Consider the following 16,899-nt stretch of genomic DNA (forward strand, 5'->3'; position numbering starts at 1 on the left):
CCCTGCCATGGGAAGATGATTCTGAGTCTTGCTCCCTCTCCTGTTGATGCTCTTCGTGTCTGTGTTGCAGAAAGAGCTGGGACAGAAGGATTGGCACTTGCAGCAGCATCAGAGCAAGCTGGATGAAATGCTTCGGCAGCTCTCTGAGGCCAGTTACCAGCAGGTAGGGAGCTGCCCTGCCCTGAGAGATGATGCTCACAGGGTAGCTGGGGTTATGCTGACTCTTCTGATTCCCTCCCAGGTGGATTTGGAGCGGGAGCTGGAGCACAAGGAGGCCCTGCTAGCTCACTGCATGAAGAGAGAGGCTGAAGAGGTACGGGAGGCTTTGGTCAACTCCTCAGACTGCCAGAGGATGTTTCTGTCCAGCACTCTTTAGTTACTTGCAGATTGGGATCCCTGGGGAGGTCCTTACTCTTACATCTCATGTATCTTCTCCTGGACAGGTGATGGTTTACAGTGGCCATAGTGCTCAGAGCAATGGGTTTCTCCAGACAGCAGGAAAAGGAGCTGCTCCCACAGCCCACCGAGGGGTGAGTGCACTTAATGAGGAATATTTCCCCAGAGAGTTGGTGAGAGCTCCAGATATTTTGGATTCTTGATAGAGTTCCCCATTCTAAGGCCCGTGGCATCAGCTGGTAAGCAAGCAGCCCTGGGGGGAGTCTGATTTGTGTCTCTTGGGCAGCCCAATGATTTGCAGCTGGTCCGTGATGCCCTTCGCAGCCTCAGGAACAGTTTCAGTGGCCACGATCCCCAGCACCACACCATTGACAGCCTGGAGCAGGGCATCTCCAGCCTGATGGAACGGCTGTACCACGTGGAAACACAGAAGAGGCAAGAGAGAAGGGTAAAAAAGCTTCCTGAGGGCATTTGGCCCTTCACTTCCCCCCCTTGCACACACCCCAGAGCAGAGCAGCGATGGGAGCTCCACCTGGGAGGTGACACTTTGTTCTCACCCTTTTGGCTTTGCACCCTAGATCCGAGGGAAGTCACCAGCAAGCAGAGTAATAAATGAGTGCAGAGACTCCTGGCCTCCCAAATCCAGTAAGTGACTTTCAGCTCCTGCTCTCCCACTGCCAAAATTCAGTGCTCAGGTTCCCAGACCAGAGTCCAGGGCAGAGCATCCCTTGGGGATTGGCCACCTCTGGCTTCTGCCTCCCTTTACTGCAACTGAATTTCCTCCCTGGAGTTGCTTGCTGTACAGATTAAACCTCCCTGCCAAGGGAATGAGGCAGGGACAAGCTGTGGATGGTTGGTTGTGAAGTTCCATCACGGTGGGGATCTGTCTGGAGCACTCTGGTAGCACTGCAGTAGATAATGTGACAAACAGTTCCCTCTGGGATGCCTGGGAAGTGGGATCTCAGCTTTCCTGCTGGTTTGCACCATCTAGTGGACACAAAACTGTGTGGACCTTCCTCTGTATGGTGTGCATGGCAGGGGAGCAGGAAACAAGGCATGGAGAGAAATGAGCCAGTGATAAATCCATGCACAAGTATCCATCCTGGCCAAATAGGATGGGGAGATGGGAAGGAGGTAGAGAACCTTTTGTCTTGGTGTTGGTCACTCACTTCATCCTGTTCTGCCCATCTGGAAGTGAAGGCAAGTGATCCTGGAGCTCCACTGGCTAGGAGTCCTGCTCAGTCATTTTCTCCTCCAGAAAGGAGGAGAATTCACTATTCTCCTGAAATAGTGAATGTGTCTGGAGCAGGTGGTGGCAGCAATGCCCTCTGTGGATGCAGCAGGAATTCTGGAGGACAGTGCTAGGCAAATCTTTCATCCTGAAACACAGCACTGCTTTGCAGTGATGACCCTGCAGAGCTTTGCAGTGAGCAAGGGACTCCCTTGCCCTTCCCCAAAGGGATGATGAGCCTAGGAACCCTCCTAGGAACTGCTTTCCATCACAGGGCTTCCTCCTGTGATGACAGATGTGCTGAGACCACCCTGTTTGCCTCCAGCCCTGGAGACAGCCTGGTCCCCAGTGCTTGTGCTCTTTTTTTTTTTGCAGAGCTGCCTCACTCCCACAGCACACCCGTGATGAACACCAGTGCCTGCACCAAAGTGTTGTACTTCACTGACAGGTCCCTCACACCCTTCATGGTCAACATACCAAAGAGGTGAGGCTGGCTCTGCCTTGCTGACACTGATGTGGTGTGGTCACTGCTAGCACGGGTTTCCTTTGGACTCATTTGGGCATTGGATTTCATGCCACTGTCCAGGGAAAAGCAGTCCTCCAGCTGATGCATTTGGTTTAGAGCCAGAAGAGATTTCTGTCTTATTTTAAAGTTCCAAAACCAAGAGAAAGCAGCCAGGGGGTTGTGGCCTGTGATGCAGGATGCTCCTGTCATAGCAACTGCAGTTAGTGCAAAAGGGAAGGAGACTCTTCTGAGGTGGTTCTTGGTAAATCAGCAGAAAACTCTTCCTCTGAAGAGGACCTTGGGATTGAGGTGTGTTCCTGGAGAGGCACACTCATCCCATCCCTGTGGTCAGGATGCCACATGCCCAGCTAGACCTGTGCCCTGGCAATGCATGCCATAGAGTTACTCCTGAGCAATGGAATACCATGGGATAGTGCCCAGCTCCTCCCTTCCAGGTTAGGGGAAGTGACTCTGAAGGATTTTAAGGCTGCCATTGACCGTGAAGGGACCCATCGGTACCACTTCAAAGCCCTGGATCCAGAGTTTGGCACAGTCAAGGAGGAGGTGAGTGTGTAATTTAGCTTGGGATTTGGATTCAGTGTTAACCACACAACCCTGGAGACCAGGGTCCCATCACTTCTAAACTGATGGAGTCTTTGAACCCTGAACTGAGCCTCAGTTTTCCCAACTGGAGATCCAGCTCCTGTGTGAGGTGCTGGGCTGGGATGTTTGCACACCCAGCCAGAGCAATTACCTGAATGTGCTTGGGGGTTGCAGAGCCCCTTGGGCACAGACACAGCATTGCACTGGGAAAAAACCTGGATTACACTTCCAGCTCTCCCGTGGCTTTATAAAACCTGCTGCAAGGAGAGACACTGCAGGCAAAGATGGTTTATTCAGAACACAGTCTCCTGCTTCTAAAATGTTTTCCAGGGATAAGTGTGGTTTCCTTTCCTTTGTGCACAGTTTTACAGCCTTGTTCAGGCTCAGGCTAGTGTTGGTGTGGCCTGGATCCATTAAATGTTACTGGGATAGTTCCTGTTTCACAACTGGTCACCCCCGAAGGGTCACCCTGAGCAGTCAGCTGTGACGAGAGATACTCTGCAGAAACAGCTGAAGGTTGTACTCTGGATCAGAAAAGCCATTATTGCCTGTCTTCATTTTACCTTTCCTGCCCAAAACATGCCCATGTTCCTCTTGACAGGTTAAAGGCTTGATTTTTGGTTTTTTTTTACCTAAAACCCAAAAAGATTCCTCAGACCTGTGAATCACAGGTGAGGTACATGTTCTCTGGCCTGTGTAGTGAAGTCAAGAGTTGTGATCTCTGATTTGATGCTTGACTTTTATGCTGTTCCTGCTACAGAAGAGTGGTGCCCAGGCTCCAGACATGACTGGGCTGCTTTTTTTGTAGGTGTTCCATGATGATGACATCATTCCTGGCTGGGAGGGGAAAATTGTGGCCTGGGTGGAAGAAGACCATGGGGAGAATTAATCAAGCTCCTAGGTGTTGTCACTATGGAAACTTGTAACTGGCTGCTGAGCTCAAAGAATGACCAAAAAGCATTTGTGCTGAAGGAGTCCCATTCAAGCTGCCAAAAAAGAGGCTTCTCTGCCAACCAGGGGAATGCATGGGGTGTGCATGGATGGCTGGTGTCTGACTTTCCATGGCCAAAACCAGACAGTGTTCTGAGACTGGAGATGGGTCAGAGGGAGAGAAACCCCTTGCTCTGTCCTGTCAATTAAACCTTCAAGGCCTTAATGAGGAATTGCTCCCTTCCCCTGCTTCTCCATTCCTGCAATACGTGCTGCAGACTGATCTGGGCATTTCAAGTCTGGTTTCTTGTACGTGGTATTTACATAAATCTGCACTGATAGCACAAAGGTGAAGCTTTGCCTCTGAAGTCAGAAGAAGCTGAAGCTTTGACCAGCTTTGGTCCTGGACTTACACGTGCTGCAGGAGCAGGGAACTTTCTGGATGTCCCAGACTGACAGTATAGAACTCTGAGCTGGGGAGGGAAAACAAATCTCCTGGAGGTTTTATAGATGGTCTAAAGCAAAGACCACAAGCTTGGCAAAGCTCCCATTTCTTCTAAACCCCATTTCCTATCTCTGCTTTTCCCACTTGCTATCCAAAGCTGAGCTCACATCCCAGCCCCTCTGGGTTTGCTTGGTTGCTGTGGGGATGGGAGGACCTTGGTGCTTCTTTATTCCTGAAGGGATTGCACTTGGAAGGGGGCTGGAACCAGCTGGAGTTCTTACAACCTCTCTCCTTGCTGAGCATCTCTCCCTGCCCTCTCCTTTTTTCCAGCAAGACAGTTTGTCACCTCCTCTGCAGAGGCATCCCTGGGTGCTGATGTCCTCTCCAACACTGACCACCCCCAGCAGGATCAACTCCATCAGCCACATCACCAGTTCCCTGGAATGCCTGCTCCTGGGGTGCCTGAAGGATCAGGAAATAAATGGCTGCTTGGGAATGACCCCTACCAGCCCTGAGGGTGGGGTTTCCTTTTTGTTCTACCCAGAAGTTCAAATGGCAGCTCAGGTTTTGGCTCATTCCTGATCGATGTGGCCCTTCCATGGGCTGAGCTGTGCTGGGCATGAGGCTGGGAGAGGGAGAACCTGGTTTTACTGTTTTATATTAACATGTCCTTTTCTAAACATGTTCCTGTTCTTGGAATGATTTTGTACCAGTTTACATTTGTCTGAGGACTGTGGGTATTTTTATACTAGTGCAAGTGCTTTCTGTATATTTCTGCACGCATGATACTGTGTTTTATTCATTTTCTAGTGGATGCTGCAATGTTTTGTATTGTCTCCTGCTAACCCAACACTGGGCTCATTATTTTACTATGGAAATCCAGCTCGTTTCTATTGGGTTTTATATTTTTGCCAGCTTTAATAGGCAGCAGCAATACTATTTTCTCACTGCTCTGCTGTCTAGGAAGTAACTTAAGGCTCTTACATGGTTCTGTACCACAGTGGCACAACACAAGATGCCTCTCATTCTGGACACTTTGTTCTGGTGACTTTCTCCTTACAGACAGCAGTAGGAGAGTTCATGAACTGAACAAATTTATCAGTGGGCTGCAAGGTGGGGAATAACTCTTCTTTTGGAAAAGAAAAAAATACTTTCTTCTTCCCTGGAAATAGTTTTTTTCTGTTGCATGGTTGGTAAAGAGAGCATGGGGTTGTTGTACTGAAATCCTTTGTATTTGAACTGCAAATTTTCCTCAAGTGTTTCTTCAGGTTTTACTCATCAATTTTATTCCAGCAAGAGCTGCCCTAGAGTTTTCTGGAGAAAATGAGTTCTCCAGGTCTGTAATTACCAGTTCCATACCCCTCTGAGCAGCTTGGAGTGCTGAAGACAGGAGGCAGAGAGAGATCAGAGCTTCTGACAGAGAAGTCCTCAGTTCAGCCTTGTTTTCTCATGCAGAAAATAATTTCCTGATACAGGACACAGCCTCCTCTTGTCCTGAGGTTGGTTTCCTAACCATGGTCACACTTAAAATGTTCACTGCCACCAGAAAGCCAAGGACTGAACCCCAGCATGGAAATGTACCTTCCCTTCATGCTGACATCACTTGTAAGAAAAAGATGTGTCCTGAAACAGAGCCATGGATAGGAATGCTCTGTTCTTGGGATTCCTGTCTGCAGCTCCCCTCTGGGATTTGGGATTTCTGGCACTGGAACTGCAGGACTGCTGTGGGTTCAGCTTTATTCTGTATTGGCACTGCAGCCTTCTTCAGACTTTTTACCTTTGCCTGGTAGACAGAAAGGTATCTGGAAGGGAGCTAGAGAGTATCAGGCTTGGGAATTAGGTATCAGATGGAAAAAACCATTGGTCTGGTCTTTTTAATAAAAGCAGAAGATGGTGGTGTTAAATCAGAAGGTTTGGCACTGCCACAGTACTGACTTCTGTGGGTTTATTCTTAGGGGATGTGCTCTTAACATTATACCCAGGACTTGCATTTTTCACTCTTCTGAATGTTTATTTCTGCCCAAATTTCTTCGGAGTTGCTTTCCAATCCCTGTAACTGTACCTTGCCTACGTAGCACACGTGCTCTGTGTAAATTTCTGTTTTCATAGAAACCAATGTTTGCATTTATCCCTTTGGTCAGGTACCCTCAATCCTGTTCTGGAGGGAAATGAAGCTTTATGTGTACACCCAAGCCAGCCCCATGCCTGGCCAGCTCAGCCTTAGCAGACCAAGCAGCTTCCATAATAAAACGGGGTTTGCAAACCGAGTCTGTTCAGTGCTTGTGCCCTTCACCCCCTCCTTGCCCTCATCCCCCTCCTCGTATTCCCACACAGGGGCTCTTCCTAAAATCAATCCAGCCCCCTCCCCATCCCCCTGTCCCTCAGCAGCCCTGGTGTGCCGAGCCCGGGACACCCCAAAGGTCTTTGGGGAGGGCACAGCGGGACCGGGACCCTCTGGGACAATCCCTGGACAGCCCCTGGAGAGCTTCTCCTGCTCAGCTGTGCCCCCGCACCGCCGCTTTCCCGCACCTCCTCTCTCCGCACCGCTTCCCTCCCCGCACTGCCGACTTCCCGCACCTCCCCTCTCCCCGCACTGTCTCCTCTCCCTCCCGCACCGCACCGCCTCCCCCCCGCACCCTCTCCTCTCTCTCCTGTACCGCCACTGCCCACACCGCCTCTCTCCCCGCACCGCCTCCCTCCCCGCGCCGTCTCCTCTCCGCACCGCCTCCCTCCCCGAACCGCCTCCCTCCCCGCACCGCCTCTCTCCCCGCACTGTCTCCTCTCCCCGCACCGCCTCCCCCCCGCACCCTCTCCTCTCTCTCCTGTACCGCCACTGCCCGCACCGCCTCTCTCCCCGCACCGCCTCTCTCCCCGCACCATCTCCTCTCCCCGCACCGCCTCCCCCCCGCACCCTCTCCTCTCCCTCCCTGCGCCGTCTCCTCTCCCCGCACCGCCTCCCCCCCGCACCCTCTCCTTTCCCTCCCCGCACCGCCTCCCTCCCCGCCGCCGATCCCGATCCCGCCCCCCGCGCTTTACGGCAGCCGCAGCAGTGTCGCGGGGCGCCGTGCGGCGCCGTGCCCGGACTGAGGAGGTCACCGAGCGGCGGCGGTTGGGCCGCGGCTCCGGCTCCGGTTCTGTTTCCGACATGTGGCGGGTGTTGGTTCGATGCGTAGCCCGGAACGCTGCGGGGGTTTCCGGACCGGTGCGGAGCTGCCGAACGCTCAGCAGCGGCGCCGGAGCCGTGCGGGGAGCGCCGGGGGGGTTCGGAGCTGTGCCGCAGGGCCGCGGCCCCGCACACCGGCCCGGGGGGCTCCTGGTACCCCCGGCCTGGCCCCGGATCGTCCCGTGCCGCCGCTGCAGCCTCCCCGCACACCAGAAGGTGAGAAGCGTGTCCCCCCCCATCCCCTCTGATGCTCGTCCCCCCGAGGATGGATTGGGCTGCGGTGCCCCCCCCGCACACCCCTTTCCTTCGTTATCTTCGGGTCTCGCCCCTTTGTTCCCCCGCGGGGATCTCTCCCCTTCCCCGCGGTTCTCATCCCCTCGTTTCCCCCCCCACCCCGCGGTACCGTCGTGGGGCAGCGGCTCCTTCACTGTTCCACGCACCCCCCGTGGTCCCTCCGGTCCCTCCGTGCGGTCAGTGCCGTCCCAGCACCCCCGGGATCGGGTCCTTTGGGGTCTGCAGGTGGCAAAGGGGCTTTCCCCCTGCCCCATCCCCAGCTGGGGACCCTCTGGTGGGGTGGGTGCTGTCTGGGTTGTCACACTGCCTTGTCCCTCACAGGTGGCCCTGCCAGCTCTGTCACCCACGATGCAAATGGGAACCATTGCACGCTGGGAGAAGAAGGAGGGTGACAAGATCGGCGAAGGGGAGCTGATAGCAGAGGTATCCTGGGGGCACAGACTGTGCTGCTGCTGCTGCTGCTGACTGCATGGCCTGGGGCTGTCTCACTGCTTCACCCCACTTTGACACAGATCTGGAGTTCTTCTGGGTTCTGTCTCTGCTTTACCCCCTCTTTAACACAGATCTGGAGTTCTCCTGGGTTCTGTCTCTCTGCTTTACCCCACTTTAACACAGATCTGGACTTCTCCTGGGTTCTGTCTCTCTGCTTTCCCTCGCTTTAACACGGATCTCAAGTTGGAGATGACAAATCCTAACAGATGCTGTAGGGAACAAGTGGCTAGCAGCCTTCCCAAGCTGGTTTCAGCAGCCTTTCAGGAGCTGGTTGATGCTTTTCCTGAGCAGAAGCAGTGCTTAAGCTGTTTGAGAACACAGTTTTCTAGAGCTGGCTGCCACTGGGAGGTTTTTTGGGGAACTGTGTGTGCTGTGACCTTACACTTCCAGAATGAAACGCTCTGAGGTCATTTGGCTTTTCCAGGGGATTTGCCATAATGATATCCTCCTCTCTCAAAGGTGGAGACAGACAAGGCAACAGTTGGCTTTGAGAGCTTGGAGGAATGCTACTTGGCCAAGATCCTGGTGCCAGAAGGAACAAGAGATGTTCCTATTGGGGCCATAATATGTATCACAGTAGAAAGGTATGTATTCTGCTGACCACTGAGTTGAATTTTCTCTCTTGGGGCTTTCCTGGGTGTCTCCTGTGATGAAGGGCTTAGAGGCAGTCATCTGAGTGGTTTTGTGCTTCTCTTTCTTCCAGGCCTGAAGATGTTGAAGCCTTTAAAAATTATACTCTGGATGCTGCAGCATCTGCCCCCCCTGCAGCCTCAGTGCCTCCCCCTCCAGCTGCAGCTCCCTCACCACCAGCTCAGCCTTCTCCTCAGGCTCCTGGCAGCTCTTACCCTCCTCATATGCAGGTCAGAGAGCACTGCTGATGGTTTTTATGCCTTGTTGCACTCTTTTTCTGTCTTCAGCATTACTAGCTCCAGGGTATTTTGCCATAATTGCTGTCTGGACCGGGAGGTTATTAGCTATAATTGTAGGATTGGCTGCCAGTATAGTTGTTGCATGCTTGGTGCAGGTGTTTGCAGAGATCCCAGAAGCCTTTTTTTTCCAGAAAATTACTCTAGCATCCCAACTCCTAGCAGAAGAGAGATGTGTCTCTGCAGGAGTGTTACGGAGTTCAGAAGATCCGTGCTACCTGTGCAGCTTTTTGACAGTGCTGGTTCCCTTGTGCAGAAGCCAGTGGGCCAAGTCCAATTGTATGAGTGTCAACAAGGCCAAATGTCAGGTTCTGCACTTTGGCCACAGCAACCCCCACAACCACTGCAGACCTGGGGAGGAGTGGCTGGAGAGCTGCCCAGCAGAGAGGGACCTGGGGGTGTTGACTGAACATGAGCCAGCGGCGTGCCCAGGTGGCCAAAAGGGACAGTGGCATCTTGGGCTGTGTCAGGAACAATGAGAGCAGCAGGACCAGGGAGGTGATCTGATCCAAGGTGATCTTGGCACTGGTGAGGCTGCACCTTGAGGATTGTGTGTGCAGGTTTTGGAGCCATGATATAGGAAGGGCATGGAGGTGCTGGAAAAGAGCTGGGCTGCTTAGGAACTCCTAGGGATGTTCAGCCTGGAAAAAAGGGGGGGCTGAGGGGAGATCTGATCACTCTACAAGTACCTGAAAGGAGGCTGTAGTGAAGAGGGTGTTGGTCTCATCTCCCCTGGGTTCAGGTTGTACCAGGGGAGGTTCAGATTGGATATTAGGAAAAATTTCTTCACTGAAAGAGTGGTGAAGCATTAGAACAGGTTGCCCAGGGAAGTGGTGGAGTTGCTGTCACTGGGGATATTCAGAAAATGGGTGGACATGGTGCTTTGGGAGATGATTTGGTGGTTATAGTGGTGTAGGGCTGACTGTTGGACTTGATGGTCGTGAAGGTCCTTTCCAACCATGCTGATTCTTTGAAAAAGACCTTGTGTTAAATGTGAATAAGCACTGAAGGACCTGCCCACCTATCAGAGCAGAACTCTTCTGTGATACTCTGATGAACACACCAGATGTATTTGTGGGTGACCAATAACGAGTTGTATTTGTGGATCATCTTTGTACCTTGCTTAGATATTGAAGGGCACGTCTGCTCTTGTTGCATTGGAGTGCTTTGTAACAGGGTATTTCTGGGACATTCCTTTGAAAAAGAAAATTTGAAATGCTAAACTTCATTCCACAGATGATGCATGTGGGAACTGATTTGTCTGAGGGGTTATGTGAAGTTAGTAATGCAACAGAAAAATCAGCTAAAGGCTTCTTAATCTGACTTGTGTTTTAGCTATGAAACTTTTAGCTATAAAACAAAACCTTCCTTTTAGGCTTGCAGATAGCAGCTGCAAGACACTTCTAATAAGATGATGGTAATAATTATTGTGATACATAGACTTCTAGCTTTTTTGCTTGCTTTCCTGCTTAGGTCTTGTTAATATGACCCAGCAGTGTGCTTCACTGTAATGAAGCCAGAAGTGCATTAAAGGCTGGCTACCTTTAGGGTGGCATCATTTGGTCAGAGGTTAAAAATATATTCCTGTTCCTTTTGGATTACCAGAATCTGATTCTCTTGTGTTTTCTGGCTCACAGATCACTCTCCCTGCCTTGTCACCTACCATGACAATGGGGACGGTGCAGAGGTGGGAGAAGAAGGTTGGGGAGAAACTGAATGAGGGAGACTTACTGGCAGAAATTGAAACAGATAAAGCCACAATAGGTGAGTCAACTCCAAAGCCAAGAATGGATGAAGTGGCCTTCAAAGGGGAGGATCCAGAGTATCTTCTGTGACAGCTTTTCTCCTCAGGATGTGAAGCTGAGGGGCAACTAAACCAAGTTTTGTTAATTTCTCATTCCATTGGAGAGCTAAATGTTGGAGCTCCTGAAAAGACTTCTGTTCCTTCATCAGTCCTCATTAACATACAATGCATGGAGATGTTTCTCTTCTAGTTGCAATGAAAAGGATTCATTTTACTTCCTAAAGACAGGATAGGGCTTTACAAACTCTTTACAAACTCTTCAGCTCCAAACCAGTCTTGGTTTGTTTTTTTTCTCCCTTGCAGGCTTTGAAGTGCAGGAGGAAGGCTACTTAGCAAAAATCTTGGTGCCTGAAGGAACAAGGGATGTGCCATTAGGAACAGCTCTCTGCATCATTGTGGAGAAGGAGTCTGATATTCCAGCCTTTGCTGACTACCAAGCCACTGCTGTAGCTGACATGAAGGCACAAGCTCCTCCTCCCACCCCACCAGTAAGGACCATTCTTAGCATGTGAGGGAAGTTATGGAGACCAGTAAGAGGTCTGATCTAAACTCTTCAGCTGGTTTGAAGGTGTGAAGCTCTGGCTCCAACAAGACTTTTTATTATTCTGTGAATGCAAGGCCAACACGTGCTGGGGATAGGTCACCCAAAAAGGGTCACTAGTTTGCCCTCCAAAAGCAGGAGTCATTCATTATGATCTCTTCTCCAGCCTGTTGCTTCTTCCAGGACAATCTGTAACAATTAGGAGTATAAGTTAGTTATGTCTGCATTTTTTGGTGTTTAGTTCAGCAGCTTAGTTTGCCTTTGTCCTACGAAGCTTCTGATTTAATTTCTGGCACTGGGAAACTAATGTGAACCTCAAAATTCTTTCAGATTAGTGATTGTTTTTTATATTCTCTCGACTGGTAATTAGATGGTCCTGTTCTCTTACCTTCAAGGCATTTACTGAATGATCCTGGACCTAATGGCTTTGATTCCTCTGTTAAGGTGGTGCCACCAACTCCTGCTGCTGCTCCTCCTCCCCAGCCTGCTGCTCCTCCCACTCCAGCAGCCCCCACAGCTGGACCACCTCCCCCGAAAGGCAGGATCCTGGTTAGTCCCCTGGCAAAGAAAATGGCAGCAGAGAGAGGAATTGACCTTGCCCAAGTGAAAGGTAGGTTGTTCTTCCCATTCCTTGCTCTCACCAGCAAGTGTCTGTCCCTCAGGGATATCCTGGCTATGCAGAGATTGTGTTAAGTGATTTTTCTCTGTTGGATAAAACTGGAAACCTTTAGAAGGAACTGCAAATAATTAAAGCCTTGTTGCAAACAATTGAAATCCTCTTATGTTTTCCTTTGAACCTTTTAGGAACTGGGCCGGATGGTAGAATCACAAAGAAAGATGTGGAGTCATTTGTGCCACCAAAGTTTGCTCCAGTGAGTAGACTTGAGATCTCTAAGTATGGATATTTTATTATAGGGTTGGAAATGCTCTTTAGAAATGCAATTATTATACTGAAGTGTTACTTCTGGGTTAGTTATGACAATCTGTGGGCTCTGGTGACTGTTCAGTTGTGCAAGTTAACTTGTCAGAATGGAGACAACATTTTCAACCATTATTTGTCCCTTTGGTATTTTCACTGAGAAAATAAGTTGTGTGCTCCCAGCCCATCATTTGGTTGCTACATCATTAGGGACCGAGGGAAGCCCAGTCCCAGCTCTGCCAGCAGTGCTGAAAAGAGGCAACTAATGAGCTGTAAACTTGTGATCCAGCAGCCTGCTCTCATTGTTGCCACAGCTCTGTTCTTGTACCATTTTTATGGGAGATGGTGGGAGTGTTGCCTTGTGCACTGCTGGAGGGCACATGCCTGCAGTTTGACAGTGCATAGCTGGCTGTCTGTGAGCCAGCCAAGCAGGACTTGTATTCTAGGAGCTTTGCAGCAGTGTAGAACAGAGCTGAATTTATAATCACTCAAGTACTTAAATATTTACTGACCAATTATAGGGGTCACAAAGAGCCTCGTGGGTAGTGGAAAGGTGAGGCTGGAGTAGGAATATCTGCTACTCTTCAGCAAGAGGCATCCACTTGTGCCACACACTGAATCACTACACAGCTGATACTTGGGTAGTGCTGTGAATTGTGCTGTCTCTCCCTGATTGCAGGCTGCAGCTCCAGAGGCAGTTCCTGCAGCTGCTGCAGCCCCAGTGGGGACCTTCACAGATGTCCCCATCAGCAACATTCGGAGGGTAAGACCTTACTCCTTCCCAAGCTAATTTGCAGTTACAAACTTTCCAAGGGGATTTATTTCCCTCACTTCTCTTGTATACCTGCAGGTCATTGCTCAAAGGCTGATGCAATCCAAACAAACAATACCTCACTACTACCTTTCTATTGATGTAAATATGGGAGAAGTGCTGCTGCTGAGGAAAGAACTGAATCAGGTAAATCCTTTAGGCATGGTCAGAATGTGTGTGCCAGGCAAGCTGCATTCTCTCACAGTTTTGCCCACCCTGCTTTTTGGTGATGTGTCTTTTTGGCTTGGAAAAAAACCAGTCTGTCCAGTGCCTGTTCTAATTGGTGTGGATCAGTGACAGAATGAGATGTTTTACCCAGGTACTGTGCACTGATTTCTGACTTCCCTGAGAGAGCTGCTTTGTATTCAGCTTGGTGTTCAATTCTGCCAGCTGGAAAGCAGGGTAAAAAGGGTATTGAGAGGAGAAAGGGTAGAAAATGTAAATAAAATCATAATTCTAAGATAAGTTTAGGGAAAAACAGACATTTGAAAGATTGTAGCTTCTTAAATTATGAAGGAGATGTATTCACCTCCTAAATTATTTGGCTCTTCAAATATTTATGTTTCCAAGTAGTGTGATTGTGTTTTAACTCTTTCTTTAAACGAGGCTGCAGGGCAGTGACCACCAAGGTTATTGAGTCAATGTGGAAGGGACAAACTGATGCATCAAATCTCTTTATTTTCAGGAGGTCTCAGATAACATTAAGCTTTCTGTGAACGACTTCATAATTAAAGCTGCTGCTCTGGCATGCTTGAAGGTGCCTGAAGCAAATTCCTCATGGATGGACACAGTAATTAGGCAGTAAGTTTATAGTATGGTCGAATCCAATGACTTTCTGTGTTCAGTAAAGAGTTCATGGCAAAACATCAGCCCTTCTGCTGGGATTTTGAGGAAGGGGGGAGAACAGGTATAATCCAAAGGCTGAGAGATGTTTGTTGAGGTGGTAAGAACCTTGTGTCTGAGTGTACAAGTGTGCTTGGCGTGTGAGGTGAAACAGTTGTTGCAAAACTACTTTTAATTTAGAGTTGTCTGAAGAGTTCTGACTTGTTATTCTTTTTATCTTGCTGGAGTGACTGCATCTCCTTTGTGTCTTGCAGAAATCACGTGGTGGATGTCAGTGTTGCAGTCAGTACTCCTGCAGGCCTGATAACCCCTATTGTGTTTAATGCACACATAAAGGGCCTGGCTTCCATCAGTAAGGATGTGGTTTCTTTGGCAACTAAAGCTCGAGAAGGTAAACTCCAGCCTCATGAGTTCCAGGTGAGACACTGGGATTGCTGCTAAACATTGCTGCTGCTGACTTCTGTTCAGAATGAGCAAAGCCCATTTTGTGATGTTTTAGCTGTGTTCATTGATATTCCCCAGGAAGCAGCTCCTGTGAGTCTGACTGTGAATCTCTTTCTCTCCTAGGGTGGCACTTTCACAATTTCCAATTTAGGAATGTATGGGATTAAGAATTTCTCTGCCATAATCAACCCACCTCAAGCCTGCATCCTTGCAGTTGGTTCCTCAGAGAAAAGGCTAGTGCCAGCTGATAATGAGAAAGGGTAAGTGTTCATCTGATGTACTCAGCTTCTGAGTTAAGACTTTGAAATAATGGCTGGTTTTCTGACAGTCCCATTAGCACAGAGCTTTTAAAAATACACAAAATTGTTGATGAACTGCTTTCAGTACTTTGTGAAGAAATACAGTGAGATCTTGTATAAGTGAGTCACACAGGCATTGAAGAGAAACAGCAACTGTTACCAAGCACCAACTGGTGTTGCTGATTCTCTGATGAACAGACTGGACAGACTGGAGAGTTGGGGTGATCCCAATGGGATGAGGTTCAACACAGCCAAGTGCCGGGTCCTGCACTTTGGCCACAACAACCCCATGGGGAGCTCCAGGCTGGGCACAGAGTGGCAGAAAGGGACCTGGGAGTCTGGATTGCCAGGAAGCTGAAGAGGAGCCAGCAGTGTGCCCAGGTGGCCAAGAAGGCCAATGGCATCCTGGGCTGGCTCAGGAACAGCGTGGCCAGCAGGTCCAGGGAAGGGATTCTGCCCCTGTACTCAGCTCTGGTGAGGCCACAGCTTGAGTCCTGTGTCCAGTTCTGGGCCCCTCAGCCCCTCAGGAAGGAGATTGAGGTGCTGGAGCAGGTCCAGAGAAGAGCAAGGAGGCTGTGAAGGGATCCAGCAGAATTGCTGTGAGGAAGGGCTGAGGGAGCTGGGGGTGTTGAGGCTGGAGAAGAGGAGGCTCAGGGGAGACCTCATCACTCTCTGCAACTCCCTGAAAGGAGGTTGGAGCCAGGGGGGGGTTGGGCTCTTTTCCCAGTCAACTCTCATCAAGACAAGAGGGCACAAAGGGTCTCAAGTTGTGCCAGGGGAGGTTTAGGTTGGAGATGAGAAAGAATTTCTTTCTGGAGAGGGTGATCAGGCATTGGAATGGGCTGCCCAGGGAAGTAGTGGATTCTCCGTGTCTGGAGATCTTTCCAAAGAGCCTGGATGTGGCACTGAGTGCCATGGGCTGGGAACCACGGGGGGAGTGGATCAAGGGTTGGACTGATGATCTCTGAGGTCCCTTCCAACCCAGCCAGTTCTATGATTCTATGATTCTATGAAAACTTTTCTGCTTTCTTAGTGGCACTGACTTGCAGAGTTTTAACCATTTTAACCATTTTTTCTTCTTTCAGATTTGATGTGGCCAGTGTGATGTCTGTTACACTTAGCTGTGATCATCGTGTTGTAGATGGAGCAGTTGGAGCACAGTGGCTTGCTGAATTCAAGAGTTTTCTTGAAAAGCCTGTAACCATGCTGCTGTAATTGAACCCTGCAAGTAAAATTTTCCTGGGTCACACTGTTTTGTTTTAAACAAGCTATTTAGACTTGAGTGTTCAGACTTATTAAAAGAGTTCCTTTTTTTATTTTAAATATGTATTATATTATCTGGTAATGTTATTACCAGTCTGTACAGAAAAAGTTTGCAAAAGTGCTTTTCAGAGCAATATGACAGCTACACTGTATTTTTATACAGTTAGTTAACTTGCAAACTCTTCCAAAACAGAGTTAAGCATCCCAGATTTCAACACAATCCAGGCAGTATGTGTACTGCCATCTGCTTCTAAACTAGGGTGAACAGGGGGGTGCACACACCAAGCCATTGAATGACCTCAGTGTTCTCAGAAATTCAAATTACAAACATCTCTTCACAGGAGTTCAGATGAGATGGGAACTGAAATGTACAAGTTAGGAGGTGGTAAATTCCCTTGTTCTCCTGCTGGGGTGGGTGAGTGTCAGGGATGCACTAAGGGACTGAAGTACCTGGGAATCTCAAAGGCCAAGTGTCAGCATTCCAAAGCTCTTGGAATTTGGTGCTGGTCTGGACCTTTCTCAGCTCTGTGGTCCCTTTTGAGCACTTTAAAGTAAGTTGAAAGTGCACTGATAATACCTGTGGGGTCACAGCTCTCAGGTACCACAGGGAATGTGCTGTTTTCTGGTGGACTTCCACTTACATGTGCTTTTTGTAGGAAAAGTTTAGTTCCTGTTCCTCTTGCTAAGTTAATCTCAGTCTAGGATGCCATGGAAGTAACTGTTTTGCAGAATTTCCCAGAGAATCTGTATGTTGGAACCCAGTACAGGCAAATCACACACATTAGTGATCTGATCAGTGGATGTTAATCATGTGATGACTCAAATGTTTGGAAATTTATTTCTTTTTTTTTCAGGCATTCTAACATAGGAGGCTCTGAGTTAGTCACTGGTACTGTGGTTCTTCCCTGAGCTGTCTATAATGTCCCAGCCTCAGTAAGCTGCAGAATGTGCTATCCATGTATATATTGTATGTAAAATGCTTCAGTGGTT

The 16,899-nt window shown here is 49.3% G+C and overlaps 2 protein-coding genes across 4 annotated transcripts in view; both read left to right on the top strand.

The window, feature by feature from the left end:
• Window positions 1–6,373, top strand: part of DIXDC1 (DIX domain containing 1) — a 28,770-nt gene extending 22,397 nt beyond the window's left edge. For 2 of the 3 annotated variants that reach the window (XM_008492416.2, XM_008492417.2), the window contains 8 exons: window positions 71–163; window positions 242–313; window positions 444–530; window positions 683–844; window positions 975–1,041; window positions 2,003–2,111; window positions 2,588–2,696; window positions 3,544–6,373. In XM_008492416.2, coding sequence (XP_008490638.1) covers window positions 71–163; window positions 242–313; window positions 444–530; window positions 683–844; window positions 975–1,041; window positions 2,003–2,111; window positions 2,588–2,696; window positions 3,544–3,624 — 780 coding nt within the window. In that variant the 3' untranslated portion in view covers window positions 3,625–6,373. Of the gene's footprint in view, window positions 1–70; window positions 314–443; window positions 531–682; window positions 845–974; window positions 1,042–2,002; window positions 2,112–2,587; window positions 2,697–3,543 lie in introns of all 3 variants that reach the window. The other variant, XM_030464898.1, reaches the window with a different exon arrangement.
• A 764-nt stretch (window positions 6,374–7,137) lies between these two features.
• Window positions 7,138–15,969, top strand: DLAT (dihydrolipoamide S-acetyltransferase). Its single transcript, XM_030464937.1, has 14 exons — window positions 7,138–7,489; window positions 7,889–7,990; window positions 8,519–8,643; window positions 8,763–8,919; window positions 10,623–10,749; window positions 11,093–11,277; window positions 11,775–11,940; window positions 12,135–12,202; window positions 12,929–13,012; window positions 13,100–13,207; window positions 13,746–13,861; window positions 14,158–14,320; window positions 14,471–14,607; window positions 15,732–15,969. Exons 1-14 carry the CDS (start codon window positions 7,256–7,258, stop codon window positions 15,859–15,861), a joined length of 1,902 nt encoding a protein of 633 aa, XP_030320797.1. The 5' UTR covers window positions 7,138–7,255; the 3' UTR covers window positions 15,862–15,969.
• Window positions 15,970–16,899: the final 930 nt, after the last annotated feature.

This window comes from Calypte anna, chromosome 24 (genome assembly GCF_003957555.1).
Source record: "Calypte anna isolate BGI_N300 chromosome 24, bCalAnn1_v1.p, whole genome shotgun sequence".
NCBI classification, from domain to species: Eukaryota; Metazoa; Chordata; class Aves; order Apodiformes; family Trochilidae; genus Calypte; species Calypte anna.